At 37.5% G+C, this 21496-nt stretch overlaps 1 protein-coding gene across 2 annotated transcripts in view; it reads right to left on the bottom strand.

Moving 5' to 3' along the window:
• Positions 1-20319, bottom strand: part of PRRC1 (proline rich coiled-coil 1) — a 43572-nt gene extending 23253 nt beyond the window's left edge. Inside the window, exons 1-6 of one of the 2 annotated variants that reach the window (XM_082650766.1) lie at positions 20193-20319; positions 15619-15754; positions 14129-14518; positions 11711-11871; positions 9032-9134; positions 6581-6744 (exon numbers count right to left, since the gene is read on the bottom strand). In XM_082650766.1, coding sequence (XP_082506892.1) covers positions 6581-6744; positions 9032-9134; positions 11711-11871; positions 14129-14518; positions 15619-15733 — 933 coding nt within the window. In that variant the 5' untranslated portion in view covers positions 15734-15754; positions 20193-20319. The remainder of the gene's footprint in view (positions 1-6580; positions 6745-9031; positions 9135-11710; positions 11872-14128; positions 14519-15618; positions 15755-20192) is intronic. The other variant, XM_082650767.1, reaches the window with a different exon arrangement.
• Between the last annotated feature and the right edge of the window lie 1177 nt (positions 20320-21496).

Raw genomic sequence — 21496 nt, 5'->3', positions numbered from 1 at the left:
TATACTCACTGTAAACATGAAAACAATACAGAAACACACATATATACTCATTGTAAACATGAAAACAATACAGAAGCACAGAGAGTAAAAAGTGAAAAAGCCCCACTGTATTCCCCTCAGTACTAAGAGTCTGCAGTGCATCTTCCAAATTATTCCTATATGCATTATTATTTTGGTTGCTATCATGAAATGGATAATTTTTATATTACATGTTCTAATTGGTTATTACTAATAAAAGGAAACTGGGCTTTTTAATGTTGATATGGCAAGAGGCCATCTTACTAAATAAAAATCATTTATCAATTCTAGTAGTTTTTTAGTTGATTCTCTCTTGAATTTTTCTAGGCAGGCAATCATATCAATAGCAAATATGTTTTTTCTCTTTCTTCTGATTCCTTTTATATATAGCCTTTAAAGTTTGCACCAAAATAACAGTTATTTTAACTTCAAATGTATGCATTACATCAAAGCTTATTCAAGAAAATTAGTACCATTTATGAAACAAAATTGAGGGGCTGAGAACACTATATAGATAACCCAAAATCATGAATTAAATATATACTTATGGCAGAAAACTAAAAGCTGGATTAATGAGGACAAGGTTGTTGTTTACTACTTTTATTTGAATCACTTCATAAAAGTGATCATGAATGATATGATGAGAATGTGTTCAAAAAGCAAGATAAAGCTATTTCTGAATAAAACTAGTCATGGATAATACCCCTATTTTTATCATGAACAGCAGAGCTAAGCAGTGAATGAGATGAATGAGATTAAGGGGTCAATTCTTCAAATGAAAATGAAGAAAGCTAAGATACTTCTAGAGACAACTGAATTTATTTCAGATAAATAAAGAAGTGACAACTGCATCAGAACATGTAGGCCAATCTGTCATTAGCTTATAAACATGAAAGATGAAAGAAGATATGAGTTAAACTACAATAAAGTCAAGCTGTATTTTTGCTTACTCTTGTATCTCTGGTACCTAGCATAGTGTCTAACCTAATAGGCAGCCAGTGAGAACTTACTACATGAAAAAGTGAACAAGGGATAAAAACTAAGGGCTTCTGAAGGCCTATATGGCTAATATTAGGAATCTAAAGAGTGTAAATATGGCATCACCAAATCTAATAGTGCACGAGGAGGTCACTGTTGAACCTGAAAGAAAATACAATAGCTAAGATGAACCTAATTCTTTGTACTGGATAATGTAAATCTGTTCCGAAAAGTAAAATAATTCCCTCCTCCCAAAAGGTAGTTATGTCTAATTTTTACTATAAAGAAGTTTAAATAAATGTTAATTCAGTAAAAAACTATTAGGGGATTAGTGGGATGTTTAGAGATTCATTCGCAACTCTTCAAAGGTGCTATTTCAGCTACACACTACGACAAAATATTCCTAGATTCTATGCTCCCAGGAAACAGAAACTAAGTTGGTTCATTTTTTACTATCCTACTATCCTACAGGGCTTTATACTTCATAGGGTTCACAAAATACTGAACTGAAATTAATTAGCACCTATAAAGATAGGATAATGAGTTAGGTAGACAAGTGTAATGCTTGTTTTTATGGAATCCAGAAGAGAAAATGAAGAGGGGGTAAATCAGCCTCTTTCCTCCTCTGACCACAACATTACTTACATGGCATCTTTTGGCGTCACAGAGACACTTTGATATTAGTCACTACCAATGTTTTGAGAAGGGAATTTTAACTTTATTTTTCAGCAGTGCAGGGTACCAAAAATTAGGTAGTTTAGAGGCCACACTGAAGTAACTGTCTCAGAACTGAAGTAAGATGCAGAAATGCCTCTAGAGCTTATACTGTACTCTGAGAGCTTATACTAAGCAACTTGGTTCAGATAATCAAAATTCCATGCTTCTTCAAAAATTCTTACAGATATTAACTACATTTTTCTTGACTATAAGCTATAAAACAATGGTCAGAAATATAATTGGCTTTTCAGTAAAATTAATACTTGGCATTGGAGAAGTTTCAGAAGCTTCCTAACTTTAATTACAGCTGATTTATTTCCTTAAACAATTTCATATGTTTAAAGGAAAACTTAAGTTTAGTCAAAAAAGACATTCACTTCAAATAAAATCTGATGGGGAGAAAAAAATCTGGGTTGAAATTTTAATATTCTACATTATTTTCTTTTTGTTAGTTCCCTCTACTGCTTCTGAAAAAAAACAAACAGCTGGGAAAATTACAAATCACTTTCCTATATATATCAGTTTCAATCAACTTTAATTTTAAGTTTGTATTAAAGATTGTGGAAAAGGAACACGTTTCTAAATTTGAAGGGCAAAAACCAATACTAAAACAAATCTGTCAAATACTAATAAAATCACAATATAAACTGAACTATTAATATTCAGAAAATAAGATTTTTCTAACAGAAAAAAATCTCCATCAGCCTTTCAAGTTCAGTTTATACCGATCTGAAGTGTCTTTTATGCAATGATATTTAACATAAAATATTTAAGACTCATGTTTTAAAAACCATAAATTTTGAGTTATGTTCCAAAAATCATGTGGTGATCTATCATCAGAAATTATGAATGACAACCCTATCAGTTTTTTTGAGAACAATTAGAAACCACAGGACTTGCAAGAAGATCTTACCGAGTCATTATGTCATTTGCATTCTTAACATCTAAAACATTATTTTGAATTGTCCCTTCGTATGACACTCAGGAGGATTTTAGGTTCCGAGGCAATCAGTGGGTGAGCGGTATATCTTTATTTTCTAATGGGAGAGGTCAGAGCTTATGAAGAGGAGATGAGAAAGGAGATGGCACGTTGCCTCCATTACAAGTATGTATTCAGGCAGAAAATTTTAGGAAAGCATACATACGGAAGTTGAGGAAGGAGAAGCTGAGTTCCTGAAAACTATCTGGGTCTACCTGGACCTTGTAAAATCTTTGCATGTCACCAGAGGTACTTATACACAAGTCTGAAGACCACTGTTTGATGGTAAAGGTACTATCAAAGTATAGCAACAGGTGGGCAGCTAGAGCTCTGTTAAGGGGAAAAATCTCTATTCTCATATGGCTGACATGTTGTTAAACCAAAATTCAAAACAGATCCCAGAGTGAAAACATCTTCTGCATTAGACTGCTTACTTGAGGAAATAAATTATTAATTTAAAAAGTTTACCCTAGCACTTTAAATTCTATTGTTTGGGGTTTTATACCAATATATCTCAATAGGACTGCTAGATATTCATTTTAAAGAACATGAAGCACTATTCTAAAAGTTTATATCTGTAAACGAAACAAAGATCTCTGCTCTTGTAGAACTTAATTCTAGTGGGGAAAAAAGTATTAAAAAATAAAAATAACATCAACGTAAATTATATGCTAAATCAGAAGATGCTGGCTGCTATAGGAGAAAGATCAGAGGAGGGCTAGAGAGATCAGGAGTGCAGGGCAGGTAGGTGCAGACTGCAGTACTGAACAGGGCGGTCAGGACAGGCCCCACTGTGGAGGGAAGATTTTAGTGACGACTTGAAGGAGGTCAGGGACTCAACCAAGTAGATAACTGAGGAAAGAGTGGCTCAGAGAGAGCTGTGAAAAGGCTGTGAGAAGAGAGCAGCCTGTCAGACAAGCGCAAAGACCTGCAAGGAGGCCAATGTGGCTGGCATGGAGTGAGCAAGGGGGAACACCAGAGAAAGGCAGAAGGCCACTGGTGCAGCCACTGTGGAGAACAGCATGGAGGTTTCCTAAAAATCAAAAATAGAGCTGCCATACGATCCAGCAGTCCCACTCCTGGGCACATACCTGGAAAAGATGAAAACTCTAGTTCGAAAAGATACACGCACCCCACTGTTCACAGCAGCACTATTTATAATAGTCAGCTCATGGAAGCAAACTAAGTGTCCATCGACAGATGAATGGATAAAGAAGATGTGGTGTGTATATACAATGGAATATTACTCAGCCATAAAAAAGAGTGAAATCATGCCATTTGCAGCGACATGGACGGACCTAAAGATTATCACACTAAGTGAAGTAAATCAGAGAAAGACAAATATTTTATGATATTACTTATACGTGGAATCTAAAAAGATAGTACAAATGAACTTATTTACAAATCAGAAATAGACTCACAGACATAGAAAACAAACTTATAGTTACCAAAGGAAAAAGCGTGGGGGTATAAATTAGGAATTTGAGATTAACAGATACACACTACTACATATAAAAGATAAACAACAAGGACCAACTGTTGTACAAGGAACTACTGTTGTACAACACGGAACTATACTCAGTATCCTGTAATAACCTATAAAGCAAAAGAATCTGAGAAAGGATATATATATACACATATATGTACATATATACATATATATATATATATATGGTATAACTGAATCACTCTGCTGTACACCTGAAACACTGAAAATCAACTATACTTCAATTTAAAAAAAAAAAAAAATAGAAGGCCAGTTCAGCCAGGCCACATGGGGCTGTGGAAGCCTTGGTAAGGAATTTGGATTTTACACTCAGTGAAATATAAAGTTCTGAAAAGAACAGTGAAATGGTTTGATCTTGTGTGTTGAAAGAATTACCGTGGCTACTCTGTTGAGGATAACATATAGGGCCACAAGGGTAGAAACGGGATGACCTGTTAGGAGGTGAACCCAAGATTCCAACAAGGCTTTGTGGTGGCTTCACCCAGGGTGGGAGCAATGGAGACAGTGACAAGCAGACAGAGGCTGGATGTATTCTGAAGGTACAGTGAACAAGATTTCTTGATGAACTGGACATGGATAACGAGAGAAGTCAAGGATGACTCCAAGGTTTCTCAACTGAGAAAACGGAAGGACAGAGCCGTCATCAACTGAGATGGAGAAAGCTGCGGCGGGGGACAGGTTGGAAGGAAAGAAAAGCAGTTGAGTACTAGACATGATAAGTTTGAGACATTCAAGTAAAGGTATTAAAAAGGCAACTTTTGTATTAACCTAGTTTACATGAGAGGTCTCTGCTGGAGATACAAACTCAAAACTGTCAGCACACAGCTGGTATTCAAAGCCGTGGGACTGGTTGAGATCACTGAGTGAACGTAGATGAAGGGAAGGAGACCATCAGGAAGTTGTGGAGAAAAGGAGCCAGCAAAGGAAGCACAGAGGAATTTGTGAGGCAGGGAAGAAACCAAGTGTGGCATCCCCAAAGGCAAGCGTAAAAGACATTACAGAGGAGTCTCAAAGCCAGCCGTAGGTCAAACAAGATGCACAACATTGGCGACCTTGAAAGCATTCTCAGTGGAGGGGTGAAGGTGAGAGCCTGGCTGGGGTGGGTGTAAGAGACCGAAGAGAAGAACTAGAGATCAAACTGTTGGCAACTCTCTGCAAGTTTTGCTGCAAAACGAAGTGAAAACCTAGGGTTGGAGGTGATGGGGAAAGTAAGGTAAAAAAATTTGTTAAGGTTTTCTTTAGTTTATTTTTGTTTTTTAAGGTGGGAGCAGTGTTTACATGCTGATGAACTGTTCATTTGTTTTTGTGTGTTTGTATACTGATGGTAAAAAGTGTATGAGAGGGAGGGCAGAACTCTTGGAATTTTAGCACTTAGCACGCAAGAGGGGGCCAGGTCTACTATGGTAATGGGATTGGCTTGTGTATGTGACAAATTTTTTAATGGTAACAGTCCAGAAGACAAAGTGTACAATATTCAAGTGGTGGTGTGAGTATGCAAGTGTGTGAAATTTGTTTTCAAAATAAGCCATTCTATTATCTGCCACTATTACATAGGGATTATATAGGTATCTATAGACTTAATCACAAGGTCTTCTTCCCTCACTACCAAAAACTATGGCAGTGTCTTCCTTTGGTAAGTGCATTACTACTGGTAATGTAATTTAATAGGTCTCTATATGCTGATGAGACCTTGGCACACTCTGGTTATATACAGGCTTTGTGCCTATAACATGCCAGCTAGTCAGGTCTCTAAGGCAAGGTAGTTAAAAGGACAGGGAAAGGGAAGACTCAAAGAAAGTAAGTTAAGAAAACTTTCTGGATGAGCGCCGAGTCCCCTCGTCAAGTACTGGCTTGGCCAAAAACTTCGTTCGGGTTTTTCCGTAACGGAAAATACAAGGGAAAAGGGGGACTTTGTCAGGTGTATTTACAACCTGCTTACTAGAACCCCATTACTACTCTGGAAACTTCCAAATATATGAGAATCCCATAAACCATGAAGAAATACATAAAGTGTAAAGTATTATTAATAGTGATAGTAATAAAAAGCTTACGGGATTCAAGGGATATTATAATTTCAGTAATGGATTTAAACGTTAATACTGGGTTAAGAAGATCTCTTTCAGGACTAAAACTGCTCTCTTTCTGTGCTCTTGGCATGTGGTTCCTCCCCTCCCCCGATAATCAAAACCTACTTTATGTTTCTTTAAATTAAAACTCCACTGTATCTTCCTAACACTACAGAATTGTCTAATTAAAAACCAAATCAATATTTCAGTATGTAAAAACCCAAAAGCTCCATACAGACCATAGGATTATCATCAGAAATTTTAAAAAATGAACTGCCAGCTACTATATCCCGAAAAAGATGCTCCATTGCTCACTTTTAATCCAGCTGCATAGCCCACTGGTTGTGGGGCAATGCTGGACTGCCCAGCTTCCCCTATCACCACAGCTAAGCCGAAGACCTCCTGGAAGGCATCTCGGACAGCGGCAACTTTTACTTCTTTATTTGAGGTCACTACAATGTCCAGTTCACCTCCAGATTCTACAAAGACCAGAAGAAAATTTCAATTCCAAATTAAAATAATGAAATTCTCATAATTACTACCATGCACTAACATTTTATTACATAATTACTCTTAACCTGGCAAAACAATGCAAGCTATAGATTACCTTTTTATTGGCTGAGGAAACTGAGGCTGATAAGGTCTCACCCAAGGTAACACAGCTACTTAGCAATGATGTCAGGACTCAGATCTAGGTCTGTATCTTTTCACTACACTGCCTGATGCAAGCAGACACATTTCACCCTGTCATCTAATAGCATCTTACTCTGAGATTTCTCAAGAAAGCTGTTTGTACTGTGAAATATTTTGCCCTAGAAACAATGCTTTTCCTCAGTTAAGTATCTTTTGGAACAGCTGAAAATATTTTCCAAATATCTGGGCTTTTTATTATGGATTTCTTTTTTCCTGATTGAAACAATGTTCCACAGATCCCATCTTTACTGGAATTTCTTAAATTATTAAAACCTAAAAGCAAGGGTTACCATAGGAAAGAAGAGGAAGACTATATGTTTTTCTTTTTTTTTTCCTCCACGTGGGACATATCTCTTAACCGTATCTAGCTAAGTACTGTTCCATTAGGCTTCAGCTCAAAAAGCTTTTCGGTTTTTTGTCATGACTCATGCCACTTTTAATGATTATAAAGGGAGAGCTAATCAAAAAAATGTTGAAACTGTGTTAAAGTCCATTTCTAATAGTTCTTGTGCTTTCTTGATACATTTGAAATTGTTATGGTGATTTCTAAAATATTTATATAAAAACATGGTAAGTTTTACTAGAGTTTTGTTAGATCCAAATGGTCTCGTTTTTGCTGCCTGTCAATAGCTTTTTCACACTCAGTATTACTGCTTTTTATAGGTGATGAAGATTATATGCTATTATATCTTCTAATAATAGAAATTTTATTTTGTATCTTTCTCTCCCCGTTTTATTTTCCTTTTTCTGGAGGTCATGCAGAGTACTGGCCTGAGAAAAGTCTTTGGTTTGAGTCCTGATTTTATCACTTACTAGCTTCGGTACCTTGGGGAAGTCACTGAGCTTGTTTCCTCACAGAAAAGTTCCTGCCACCTCACAGGGCTCGCTCTAAGGATTAAATAAGGTAATTGATTTCACCATCTAACACAGTACCCATTAAAACAACAAGAGCTCCAAAAATATTAATTCCTTTCTTTTTCTCACTAAAAATAAGAGCTTGTGAAGAGAAGAAAATATATACTGCATTAATTATGTCAAACTTGATTATTATGAATATATGAAATCAGTATATATGGTAGGGTCCAATTTCTAAACACTTGCAATTACAAACACAGAGAACAATTCAGCTGAGTTAATTCTTTGATTCAATTTTCCACTTAAAGGGAAGCAAAGAAGCTAAGTGTTAGCTCCACCACGTCGTGTAACCTAGGATAATAATAAAGCTCTCTGAACACAAGTTCCTCATCTAAAACTTGAGAAAAATAACACCTAGCGTGCAGAGCTCTTATGGGAATTAGTATCTGGCAGATCAAGCATTTAATAAATGGTACTTATCATTATTAGGTCTTGCCCTTTGACATTTACTAGACAATTACCAACAGACTCAAGACTTATGAAAGCTACTGACTTTTTATTGCTACTGAGAATCTCTGTTCAAGTACCTGGTGCATAGCTTTGGCCACTAAATTGTTATCTTCAACAGAATTACTAATAATTGGTCACAAATCCTGCTAAAAGATTATGTTATTTCACTTACTGGATATGTACATAAAAAATTTATCCTCCAGTTAACCGTCTGGAGGATTCTTGGTAATGAGGGTTCAAAGGTGATTAAAGTAGCTTTCCCAACAAATCTAGTAATGACATATTATTAGTAAATAGATTAACAGCCTATAAAAATGTTATTCCTGAGTTACACATAAACACATTTAATTAAAATAGATAACTGGAGAAATGTCAAAACCAAATATGAACAAAGCAACACTTCAAATGTCAACAATGAATGGTAAAATTCATATAAAGCAACACTAACCATATTCATAATTAAAATCAGTAAGTATACTAATAATTCAAATTATTTTTACTCCTCCAAAGTTCATTCTGGGAAGTTTTCAAAATTTATTTAATGGTGACTAAGAAAAAGATGAATTAAAAGTATCAAAACCAAGACTGACAATCAATGTAAGAATATAGGAGGATTTTCACTAATTACAAGACCTGTGGGATTACACTCAGTGGCTGACATGAGCACATACTTTATACGGCAGATGCTGCTCTATTTTATGTACATACTGATATATGGAGCCATGCCAGGGTCCAGCGTTGTAATCATACTTTCTACTGAATGTTTTGTTTTATCAAGCACAGATTTCACCATAGGGTTCCCAGCCACACCCTGCACAGAACAAATTCACATGTAAATACTCATTCTAAGCAAAGAACACCATGATTACCGGATGGTGAGGAAAAAAAAAATTTTTTTTAAGTTTCCAATGCATTGCAGACCTATACTTTTGTAAAATGTAAGAAAACTAAGGTTATGGCAATGTCAAATTGCTATGAAATTTCAAAATGCTTCCTCTCAATTTCTCTTCTCATCTCATCATAGATTGACAGCAATCTACTGACCCCACTTCGAGCAACACTGGCCTCGGAAGTATGTTTACTGCATATATATGTATGTGTGTATGTATATATGTTTATTTCATTTCTATGTATACCTATATTTTTATTTCATTTCATTACTATTTATTTATCTATATAAAAGACTAGGCAAAACTTGTCCATCAAGGTCCCAAATAAAGATTGCAATTGGATGTCTCTGAAGACTCATATTTTGTTCCCTAATATAAAAATAAAAACAGTAAAAACATTTCTTATCTTTATTTCCCAGAGTTACTGATTACCTTAATATATAATACTCTGTTCTATGAAAGTTTCTTTTTTCCTACTTCCTATTTGTTTTGTTCCCAAATTCTCCCTTTTAATAAAGCCAGACCTAGTCCTCTGAATTCCTAAAACCACACTATTAGACAGAAGGAACCAGATCTGAGTATTTCCTTCCATCTATGCTTCTTCCACAGTCAAAGAGACTTAGAGATGGCATCTGGCTAACAGGCCATGATTCCACCTGTCCCAACCTACTACTAAACTAAGGAGATTCAGAAAAACAGATGAGTTCATAACACTGATATTTAAGACTGTCCACCCATCTTATGCTGAATATTAGAAGAGTTATTTACAAGATCTGTAGGGTTGAACTGAGTATTACAACTGGTAACTGACATGCTGACACATGCTCTTAACGAGGAAAAGAAGTGACAGTCTCTACATAAAGAAGACCTTTAAAAAGCACAAAGTGATATAAAGAAGCAAGCTTAGAAAAATGCCATCTTTCTGATACATAAAACTCAAACACTGTAAATCAGTTTAACCAGCTACCAATTTAAAAATATGTTTAACATGTAATTAAATTGCAGCCAAACCCTCAGAATATTGAGGGGAACTTGACAAAGCGATTCTAAAATTCATTAAGAAAAATAAATAGAAAAGACCAGCAAAGAAAAATTTTGAAAACAGCAAACTTACACAACCAAATGCTGATCTGCCTTTATGAATGCAGAGACTCAGAACTGACTTTTCTATCTGACTCATCTAAGAATACTCATCCCCACCTCAGCACAGAGTAGGCTTTCAATAAATATTAGTGTAATAAATAAACAGTTACAATAATTAAAATATTGTGGTACTGTTGCAAGGACAGGCAAAGCAGTGAAATAAAATACAGAGTGCAGAAACTGAGGTTAACACACAATTTAGTAACTAAGGTAAAGGTAACATATCAAATCACTGGGATATGATTTTGGAACAGTCGATTAAGTGGTTGGAAAAAAATTAAGTTTGATTTCTACCTCATATAATATAGTAAAGTAAGTATCAGCTATATCAACTTGGTAAGTAAAAAGAATGAAACCACAAGAAAATTAGAAGAAATCATAAAAAAAATTATCATATAATATAGTAGGTAAATGTGATTTTTAACATTTAAAAAAATTGAAAAAAAGTTGATAGAAATGACTCCCCAAAATTTAGAAGGCTTTGTGTCAATAAAGCATAATAAAGTTGAAATGTAAGATAAAAATGGAGGCTACTGCAACATATGATAGCATATAATAAAATATTCTTCTTACATTAAGAGTTCTTATCAATTCATTAAAAAAGAAAATCATCCCAATTCAAAACTGAGCAAAGAACATGAATATAGACTTCACGAAATAAAAATACAAATGGCCAAAAATCACATTAAATAAAGTTCAAATTGAGTAACAAAGAAATGCAAATTTAAACAAGGTATTATTTTTTTGCCTATCAAATTAGAAAATACTACATTTCAATTAATAAAATCACTGCTGGCAAATGAATGATGTTATGACAGTGTATCTTGGTATAACCTTCCTGGAGAGCAATATGTATCAGTAATTTTTAAAATGTCCACACTGACATTTACCAAGAATTAACTCTGATAAAACAGAGATGCACATAAAGATTGGCATACAAGAGTGCTCATCATAATTTAATTAATAAGAATTACAATTAGAAAATGCCAATAACAGGTAAGTGAAATAAAACATGGGAAATAAATGCAATGACATGTTGGGCAAGGTAGCCTGAAGAATTATAGCTGGGAAGATGTTCATGATACACGCTAGGTAGACAAACAAAAGACACAAAATTGTGTCCATGTGTCACTATTCCAGTTTGCTTTTCACTAAAAAAGAGATAGATTTACATAGATAGGCGCATCCAAAAGACAGAGGAACTATAGAAAAAGTGTAATAAGAATAAAAGGTATTTTAATTTTTCCTCTTTGTATTTTACACCTCTTTGTATTTTCAAAATTTTCTCTAATGAATATCTGTTAGTTTTATAATTAAAAAATTAAACGTGATTTTTAAAGTAAACACCCCTTACCTTAATAAAACCCCAGAGTCCACCAGCAGATGCTCCATCCTGCCCTCTACCAATTCTAGGATCTTCTTGCTGCTCTGGAAAAGTTATGGCTGATGTGGTTCCAGTTCCCTGTGCCAGAGACGTCAAACCAGCTTGCTGAGTAATGGGAGTTGGCAAAATACCTAGTTAATGGCAAAAATGTCAATATATGTAATTTATTCCATAAACTATTTCCTATAAAAAGAAGATACAACATATGAGATGAGTAGTTCAAAACAGCTTTAATAATGTAACTATATACTCAGGCATTTCAACACTGAGATATGAGCTCAAAGAATCACCTAAACCTTTATAAAATACACAAAATTCCAAAGAAGAAATTCCTTTCCCTCTTCATAAGCTTACACCAAGTGCCCTGAAAATGGACAGAAAATATACATCCAAAAGTACTTCATGTTTGCCCTATGAGCACTTGGATGCAGACAGCTACAGTTTGAATCTCTTTAAAGCATAAAAATAGCTGATATGAGCACTCAAGCCCATCATAAAAAAAGCATGTAAAAATTAGTAAACATATCCACATACCCTATTTTAACTCAAAAAAAAATTCACATACACATGGGTGTCATACTTGTACTCTCGAAAAATTTTTATTTGTTAAGGTAGACAAGCCAAGTTGGATTATAAAATCACAACAGAATTGTTTCTTTTCCTAAAATGAGAAACAATAGGCAGAATATGACAGGATGAAGTTTTGATATTGATTTCCAATAACCATTCCTGGGAAGTCGAAAAAGTAGGTGTAACTGACCTAGAAAATAAAATAGTCCAATTCCACCAACTCATGGCACATACACTTATTTGTTTTTGAACTTTTACCTGGCTAAATAAAACTACTCCCTGGACCATTCAGTCCTAATAATTTTTTAAGTAAAGCTTTTAAAAAAACTCTCAGACTTCACCTTGATGTTTCTCTATAACTGCACAAAATGTTAGGACAAAAGTTTCGAATTCTGTTTGACATTCCACATACTAATCATGTACTAAGTTTTATATCATATAAAAATCATATATTAAGTAACATCAGCTTTATTTTAATAATTTAAATGAAAACAGGAAGCTCTGGAGATCAAGGAAAAGGGAATGAAACATTCATGCACAGTAACAGGACCCCTCATACACTGCTGGTGAGAAAGTAAAATGGTGCAGCTGCTTTGGAAAATAGTCTGGTAGTTGTTCAAAAGTCAGCAATTCTGACATGCACCCCAGTGTTCACAGCACAGCACTATTTACAACAGCCAAGACATGGAAGCAACCTGAATGTCCATCGACAAATGAATGGATATATATATATATATATATACACACACATATACAATGGAACGTTACTCAGCCATAAAAAAGAATGAAATACTGCCATTTGCAGCAACATGGATGTACCTAGAGATTATCATACTAAGTGAAGTAAGTCAGACAAAGACAAGTATCATATGGTATCACTTATATGTGGAATCTAAAAAATGGTGCAAATGAACTTATTTACAGAACAGAAATAGACTCACAGACATACAAAAAAACCTTATGGTTATCAAAGGAGAAGAAGGTGGGTAAATTAGGAGTTTGGGATTAACAGATACACACTACTATATATAAAACAGATAAACAACAAGGACCTACTGTATAGCACAAGGAACTCTACTCAATATCTTGTAATAACCTATAATGGAAAAGAATCTGAAAAAGAATATAGATATATGTATAACTGAATAACTATGCTGTACACCTGAAACTAACACAATGTTATAAAGCAACTATACTTCAGTTAAAAAAAAAAACCCTCCAGGAAAAAAAAAAGTCAGCAATTCTGCACCTAGGTATAAACCCAAGAGAAAGGAAAACATGTTCACATAAAACCTTGCACACAAAGGTTCATAGAATCAGTATTCACAATAGGCAAAAAGTGCAAACAACCCAACAGTTTATCAACTGATGAAATGCATAAACACAACGTGGTATATCCATACAATGGAATATTATTCAGTCTTAAAAGGGAAGTTCGCTACAACATGGATGAATCTTGAAAATGTTACACTAAGTCACAAAAGACACATATTATGAGTCCATTTATATGAACTGTTCAAAATAAGCAAATTCATAGAAACAGAAAGTAGATTAGTGGTTCTGAGGGCCATGAGGATTGGGAGGAAGTAGGGCGTGACAGCTAATAGGTATGGGGTTTCTTTGGGGCTGATTAAAAGGTTCTAAAATTGATTTTGGTGATGGCTGCACAATTCGATAAATACAGTAACAACTATTAAACTGTACACATGAAAGGGCTGAATTGTATGTGAATTATACCTTAATAAAGCTGTTTTAAAAAAAAAATAAAACATTCACCATAACCACTTGTTTCAAAGTATCAGTGAGAGAGAGAATTACCTGTCACCGGAGGTGCAGAAAAAGACGGCATCAGGGGTGTCTGGGGAGCTCTTCCTGCATGTCCTCGTGTAATGTCATAGGCTGAGCCGACAGAGAACCCTGATGTAGGAGGACCCGAAGCAGGGGCAGATAAGAGAGTGTTTGGGGCAGAAGTGGAAGGTGGGAAGTGGGATAAAGGAGGGTTACTGAAGGCAGCAGCAGTTGGTGGAGAAACATGAGGTGGTAAAGAGGTAATGAGTGGAGGACCAGAAGGAACCGGTGAAGGAGGCACAAAGGGCAAGGGTGGCGAAGGCCTCACAGGAGGCAGGGACTGCTGAGGGGTGGAGAAAGTGTGTGGCGGCGGGGGCTGCACAGAGGACACGCTTGGAGAAGAGAAAGCGCTGGCCGCAGCTAGAAAAAGGAAGGCAGGAAAAAGTGCGTCAGTGAAATGTTTTTCACTTAGTTTTCAAAGTGTCTCATTACTGTCTTCTTGGAAAATTTTAAAATTTAACAGACCCTATCCCAAGAGTTATTTTTAAATGTGTGATGTGAACTATATGACTATGACTGAGTGCAAATGACTTTCAACTCCCATCAGTAAAAGCAGCAGATATGTAAAATTAAGTTATGGTATTGCAGACCTTTGTGTTTTTGTTTGTTTTGATGTGCTTTTAATAAAATAAAGCCGTTTTTCATCCCTGCTGATATGAGCATAAAACCTCACAATTTAAGGCTCAAACTTTGGTCAGAAGGTTAATCACCACAAAGTCACAGAACATTAGACAAAGCTAACACATACTTTTTAGGATGTCTCTGTCATAACAAAGAAGATTTCTAGTCAGTATGAACATAAAAAACGGAAGTCAGAATAAAGCAAAACATATATGTTTTCTGTCTTTGGGCTTAAATTAAAAAAGGCTATCTCCCTTCATCCTGGCAAAGATTACAGAATTTTTAATATACAGGCACACCTCATTTTATTTTGCTCCGCTTTACAAATTGAAGGGTTGTGGCAACCCTTGTGTGAAGCAAGTCTATCAGCACCATTTTTCCCAACAGCATTTGTTCTTCGTGTCTCTGTGTGACATTTTGGTAACTCTCACATTTCAAACTTTTTCATTATTATTATATTTGTTATGGTGATCTGTGATCTTTGATGTTACTAATGCAAAAAGATGACAACTCGCTAAAAGCTCAGATGATGATCAGCATTTTTAAGCAATACTTTAGCAAAGTTTTTACTTAAGGTACGTACATTCTTTTTTTTGACATAATATATTGCACACTTAACAGACTACAGTATAGTGTAACCATAGTTTTTATATGCACTGGGAAACAAAAAAATTCATGTGACTCACTTTATTGCAGTATTCACTTTATTGTACTGGTCTGGAACTGAACTCACAGTATCTCTGAGGTATGCCTCTATGCTTTTTTTAATTGACTCTGAGAAAAGATAACAGTATCTTGACTAACCTCAAAACATACTGATGCTAGACAACTGCACGTACCTAAAGGGGCTGGGGGGGAAGATGGCTGTGCCGCTGTGGCAGCGACAGCCAGTCCTGCTGAACTTGGTGGAGGAGTCCCAGGTGGTGTTGTCTCTATTCCACTCTCTTCCATCATTTTTCTTCAATTACGGTAAAACTGTAAAAATATAATAAATATTACACAGTAATAAAAACTATATTTTTAAACCTTGTATAGTTAGAGAATAGTTTTTTAAAATAATCAACAGACAGATGTCTGTCTTTACTGTTTATAATGCCACTTATCTCCAGGTGAAGGGTTTGTCAAAATTCCTAATAGTCTGTGAGAATATTTAGCGTGCAAACAATCTGAGACATTTTCACACACCTAATCCATTACTGAGAAATAATTTTACGTTAACTAAGTAATTAATTACCCAATATATTTCAAATAGTAAATTAACTAATTTAATTTCTGCCACATGGATGCATGGTAGATTTATATCTAGATTCCAGTCACTATTACTTTTAAAATAAAAATAAGTTATTTAAAGTATTCTTGAAACACTTCCTCTCTCATTAAGCAGTGTATGAGGGCTACTCCTGTTAACAGTAAAAAAAAAAAATTTTTTACTGTGCTCGATTCCCAGGTTTTCTTAGTTTACACTCTAAATGTGCCCCATAATGGCTAAATGATATGTCTTGGATTTTAGAAAATTTAACTGTAGTAAAAATGCCACTAGATAGCATTTTGACCTAACAGTCAAAAATGGGTTACAAAATGTGGGAAAACTTCCTTAAAAATTACAAATTTTCAAGCCTGCCTCAAGTATAAAATCAAAACTTCTAAACCTACCAAATAAGTTTTTGAAGTTTTTACTCATTTAACAAATATTCAGTAACGGTCAACCACTTGCCAAGCACTGTACTGATGCCTCTGGAAATACAGTGTAAGCAAAACAAACGGGATACTTATAGTCCGGTCCGGGAGACAGTCAAACAATGACAGCAACATAACAATGAACTATAGCCTGAATGATGTGCTCTGAGAGCAAGAACAATTCTGCTCGCTGGGAATACGGTTTTGACTTGCGGACAGAAAAGGGTTCCTCAAGGAAGTCACATATAAGCTGAGATCTGAGGGACGATCAGAATTTAATTAGGCAAGGGAAAGGAGCTAAAGAGGGCACATGCCAGAAAAAGTGAATATAGAGAAGGTATAAAGGCCCTGGAAGGTTGAGGGACATTGACACATTCAAGAAAACGCATGCAGCAGAAAGGAATAATGAGGACCGGAGACATGGAGAGGAACTCAGACTGCGCTGACACGTATACGCCAAATTAAAGAGTTGGGTCTTTTAAGAACAGAAAGTCACTGTGGGGCATTCAAACTGGGAATGACACATTGGGTCTTTTCACTTTTTTGAAGAAATTTCAGATTCACAAGAAGATGCCAAAATAGAGCAGACTTCATGAGTACCTTAAACCCAGTTTCTGCCAATGATGGCATCCTACGTAACTAGACTACGGTGATAAAACCCAGGAAATTAACACTGGCACAATGCGAGTAACTGAACTACAGACCTTATTTGGATTTCACCTGTTTTTACATTCACGTGTGTGTGTGTGTGTGTGTGTGTGTGTGTGTGTGTGTGTGTGTGTAGTTCTATGAAGTTTCATCATATGCACTGACTCATGTAGCTACCACCACAGTCAGGACACAGAACTGTTCCATCACCCCAACGAAACTCCCACATGCTGCTCCTTGGTCACACCCTCTCATCAACGATAAACTCTGGCAACCGACTGTTCTCTACCATTTTCTCATTTCATGAATGTTATGTAAATAGAATCATACAGCACACAACTTTTTGAGATTGGCTTTTTTCACTCCACAGAATGCTCTTAAGATCCATCCAAATTGCTGGATATATCAATGGTTGGTTCTTTATTGCTGAAGAGTATTCCATTTTATAGTTGTACCACTGTTTGCTTATCCATTTATTTGTTGAAGGACATTTAGGCTGATTCCAGCTTTTGGCCATTCATATTTGGGTTTTGGAAAAATTCCTCTGACCACAGTATGCAGTTTGTGCCTTAGGGCAGTCAGAGTAGATGCAGAGAGACCATTAAGAAGGATATAGAAGTAGTTCAAATAACATCCTAGGTTAGTGATTCTCAAATGGGGAGTGGAGGAGGGTGATTCTGCCCCTCTCCCCCGCAAGGGTCATTTGGCAATGTCTGGAGACAAATTTGGTTGTCAGAACTAGGGGGTATTACTGGTATCTAGTAGGTAAAGGCTGGGGATACTGCGAAAAATCCTACAATGCACAGGATGCCTCCACAAAAAAGAGTTATCTGGCCCCAGACTAAGGTGATGATAGTGGAGATGGAGAGAGTGGATAGACTCAAGAAATGTTTAGGTGGTTAACACTCAGTGACTGACTGGATATGGGGTCCAGGAGGGGGAGAGGCATGACTTGCACAACTGGAGAGATGGTGGTGCCATTCAGTGAGACAGGGATCACTGGAGGAGGTCAAGGTGTATGTCTGACATCCTGGGAGAGGAGGGATTATGCAGTATTTAATACTGGACCTGCTAAGTTCAAGCTCCTTGAAACGTCCAAGTACCGGTGACTTGGTCTGCAGCTCAGCAACCACATAAATGCGGGCTTCAACTGTTTACTGATAGTCTCTAAAGCCATGTGCTGAAAAGAGATTCTATGAGAAGACCAGGAGAAAAAAGAAGATGGCCCAACGAACCCTTGAAGAAGAGCCCAGGAGAAAAAAAAAAGCCTGCAGAGAAGAATGAAAGACCAGAAAGATAGGAAGAAAACCAGGAGGCTGTGGTGTCCAAAAGCCAGAGAAGCGTGTTTCAAGGTAGGAATGGGCAACAGTATCAAATGCTACAGAAAAGACAAATAGGATGATATATGAAAAAGTCAATAGATTTGCCAAACTGGAGATAAAACCTAGTGAGAGCCGTTTCCATAGAAGGAGTGGGGATAGAAGCCAATTTCAGCTGGACTGAGGTGTGAGGTGAAGCAAATGTGTACAACACTTTCAAAAAGTTCTGTTGTGAATGTAGAGGAAAGATCTATGGCAGTAAGTAGAAAACACGTATCCAGGGAAGCAAAATCCTTTCATTCAATACCTACAGACAAAGATAATCAGGGACAGAATGGCCTTCTGGGGACTTTATCACCCCCTGATAAAGCTACCTCTTTTCTTCATCTCATTTTTCTACTGGTTATTCATCTTCCTCCTACAGATGCTACCAATTCTCACAGTAATTAGTAGAAATCATATTTAAAGATAAATATTAATTAATGCATTTGCAAAAGAACCTGTACAATGAATACAACCCATAAAATGGAATAATTGGTCAATTTCTTTCTGTCTTTAAAAGCCACACTATTTGAGAATTGGCTTAATGACAATATTGGGTAAATTTTGGATGCATAAACATACCTTTTACTAAAGAAAAGCTCTTGTGATAAAAGTAACAGCAAAATGTCAGAGTTGGTAAAGGTTCTAGTGCTCATTCTCGACACAAAAAGGATATTAATGTATCAGCATTAAACAAAAAGTGATGGAAAAAAAGTGATGGAAATGGCTTGGAAAATTGAGTCCTCAGTCTCTGGACCGACCCTGATCTTCCAATTTGCTTGTGTCTTGGTTCTTCAGTTAAAGAAAGTAGGTGGTTACTTATAAAGATACAAGAAAAGGTTTGATAAATGTAAAAGCTTGTTAAAAGCGATTATTATTGTTGATTACCGGTTCAAAAGATAATCTCTACTACCCTTTAGTGAGCACTGCTACAGGAAGGTCTGAGTTTTGTCTCTGCATTCCCACTTCTTATCCCAAAATAACTTCCATAAACGTTCACTGACAAAATAGCAGCTGTACAGGGAAAAGACTGGAATGCCAAAATGCGTCACGTTCGCAGAAATCTACATGTTGTCTTTTAAAATAACTACTTGGAATGACAAAAACTCTCTTGGATTGGACAAATTCTGCCAATCTACAGAACAGGCTATCCGGCAAACTTTCCCGAAGCAGTTCCCAGGAACGAACAAAGAGACAGCACAGTCCAAAAGCCCTCTGGAGCGGCGCTAGGCACCGATGGGGGAACCCACGGGAAAGGAGTCTCCATTGCCCGTCCCCGTTTGTTGACCTAGGAGTCTCCCAGGCGGTAGCGGCCTCCCCCCAAGCTCTGCCACGTCTCCAGGCCGGGCCGGGCCGAGCTAAGGTCAATGGGCTCCTGCCTCCTTATCTCGCCTCCGGCCAGCGCGGTGGAAGGTGGAGCCAAACAACCCGGGGCGCCGGCGCCGGTCCCGGAACTGGAGCAAAGTGCCGGATAAGACCCCCGGGCCGCACCCACCGTGTAAGCCGCGGCGAGAACAGCTTGCCTCTTGAAGCGCACCCTGAACCCTGCATGCACCCACGGCCCGCGCCCGGACTGCACGACGGCGTAACTCCCAAACTACCCTCGCTCTCGGGGCGCCTGCCGGCCCGCCCACCTCGCACCACGGCGGCCCTGGGCACCGGTTTGGGAGCCCGCGTCCCGTCCGGCCGCCCGCACGCACCCGCGTTACTGCCAGGCTGACGCTCACCTGCAGGCCTGAGAGAGTGTCTGCGTGGCAGTGAAAAGCGGGAACTACGGAAGCTGAGCTGTAGGACTACGACTACGAGGAGAAGCAAGATGCAGGAAACCGCTCGGCGCTCACGCCCCCGCCTCCAAGATGGCCACCGTAGGTGCACTTCCCTGCGCTGCCACGTCGGCCGCGCGCCGCCCCGCCCCGCGCCCCGCCCCGTCTCGCTCGCCCGGAGCCCCGACCAGTGGCCGCAAATTTAACCTGCTGGAGTACTTGGGGCCAAAGATCCTCCTGCCCGCAGGGCTGGGTGCTGCCCAGCTCTAGGAGCATTCTCCAGCAGGGCTGCCCAACTTTCCACGCCGCAACCTCCGTACGCGAGAATGGAACCCTTGTTACCGGGTGTAGCTCACTTACTCTGTGCCGTGGCCGCCCGCGGGGATGACGATGAACCAGCCCGGGTCGTCCAGTCCAGTCCCCGCCTCCATGAAGGACCTTGCTCCGGAAACAGGAGACTTATCCTATGTATTTTCAAAGATTTCCAAATAATAGCGGTTGCATCAAGAAAGAGAGAGAGCACGGTGGCAGCTACCATACTGATTTCCCCCCCAAAGTTCATGTATTACACATTCTTTTTTTTTTAATGGAAAACCAAAGATTATCCACTTTCTTAACCTTACGTGCTGCACTTAAAACAGTTCCTGAAAGTCGGTGCTCAATAATGTACACTAAATAAATCAATGAATAGAGTGCAATGGAGGAATATAAAGAATTTGCAATCAGAAGTCCTGTTTAGGTCCAGGAGTGCCCTAATGCTACTTGAGCAGTCATGGGACCTTGTATAGGTCACTTATTCTTCCTAAGTCTCAATATTCCATCTGTAAGATAGGAATAATATTGTTTGCCATCTCTAATCAAGCAGATAACAGTTAAAATAAGACATACGAAAGCACTTTTTAAACTGAGAGGTAAACACATGAAAAACTTGTTTTTATTGTTCCCAAATTCCTTCAGGAACTCATTTGTAGATTTAGCATTAATATAATATCCCAGACTTGACAGCTGAAAGCATTTAAAAATTCCAATACCTCACTGAAACGTTAATACTATTTAACTATGCCCTAATTTCAGACAAAATGACTTGCAGCTGCAGTGGGTTGTTCCCTTTGGCAGTGACTCTTATCCCACCCACTGAGAATGTGTGTAGATGGCTGTCTAGGTTACTCGCCAGAAAGTGCTGTTTGGGTTGGTGTTGAAAATAGTTAGCATCTCTATCCTCTTTGGTCTACACCCTTAATAGCTGTAAGAACTGTTCCTTTCTTCAT

This window comes from Grampus griseus (genome assembly GCF_964374135.1).
Source record: "Grampus griseus genome assembly, chromosome: 3".
Classification (NCBI taxonomy): Eukaryota; Metazoa; Chordata; class Mammalia; order Artiodactyla; family Delphinidae; genus Grampus; species Grampus griseus.
This window is presented reverse-complemented; position numbering and strand designations above follow the sequence as displayed.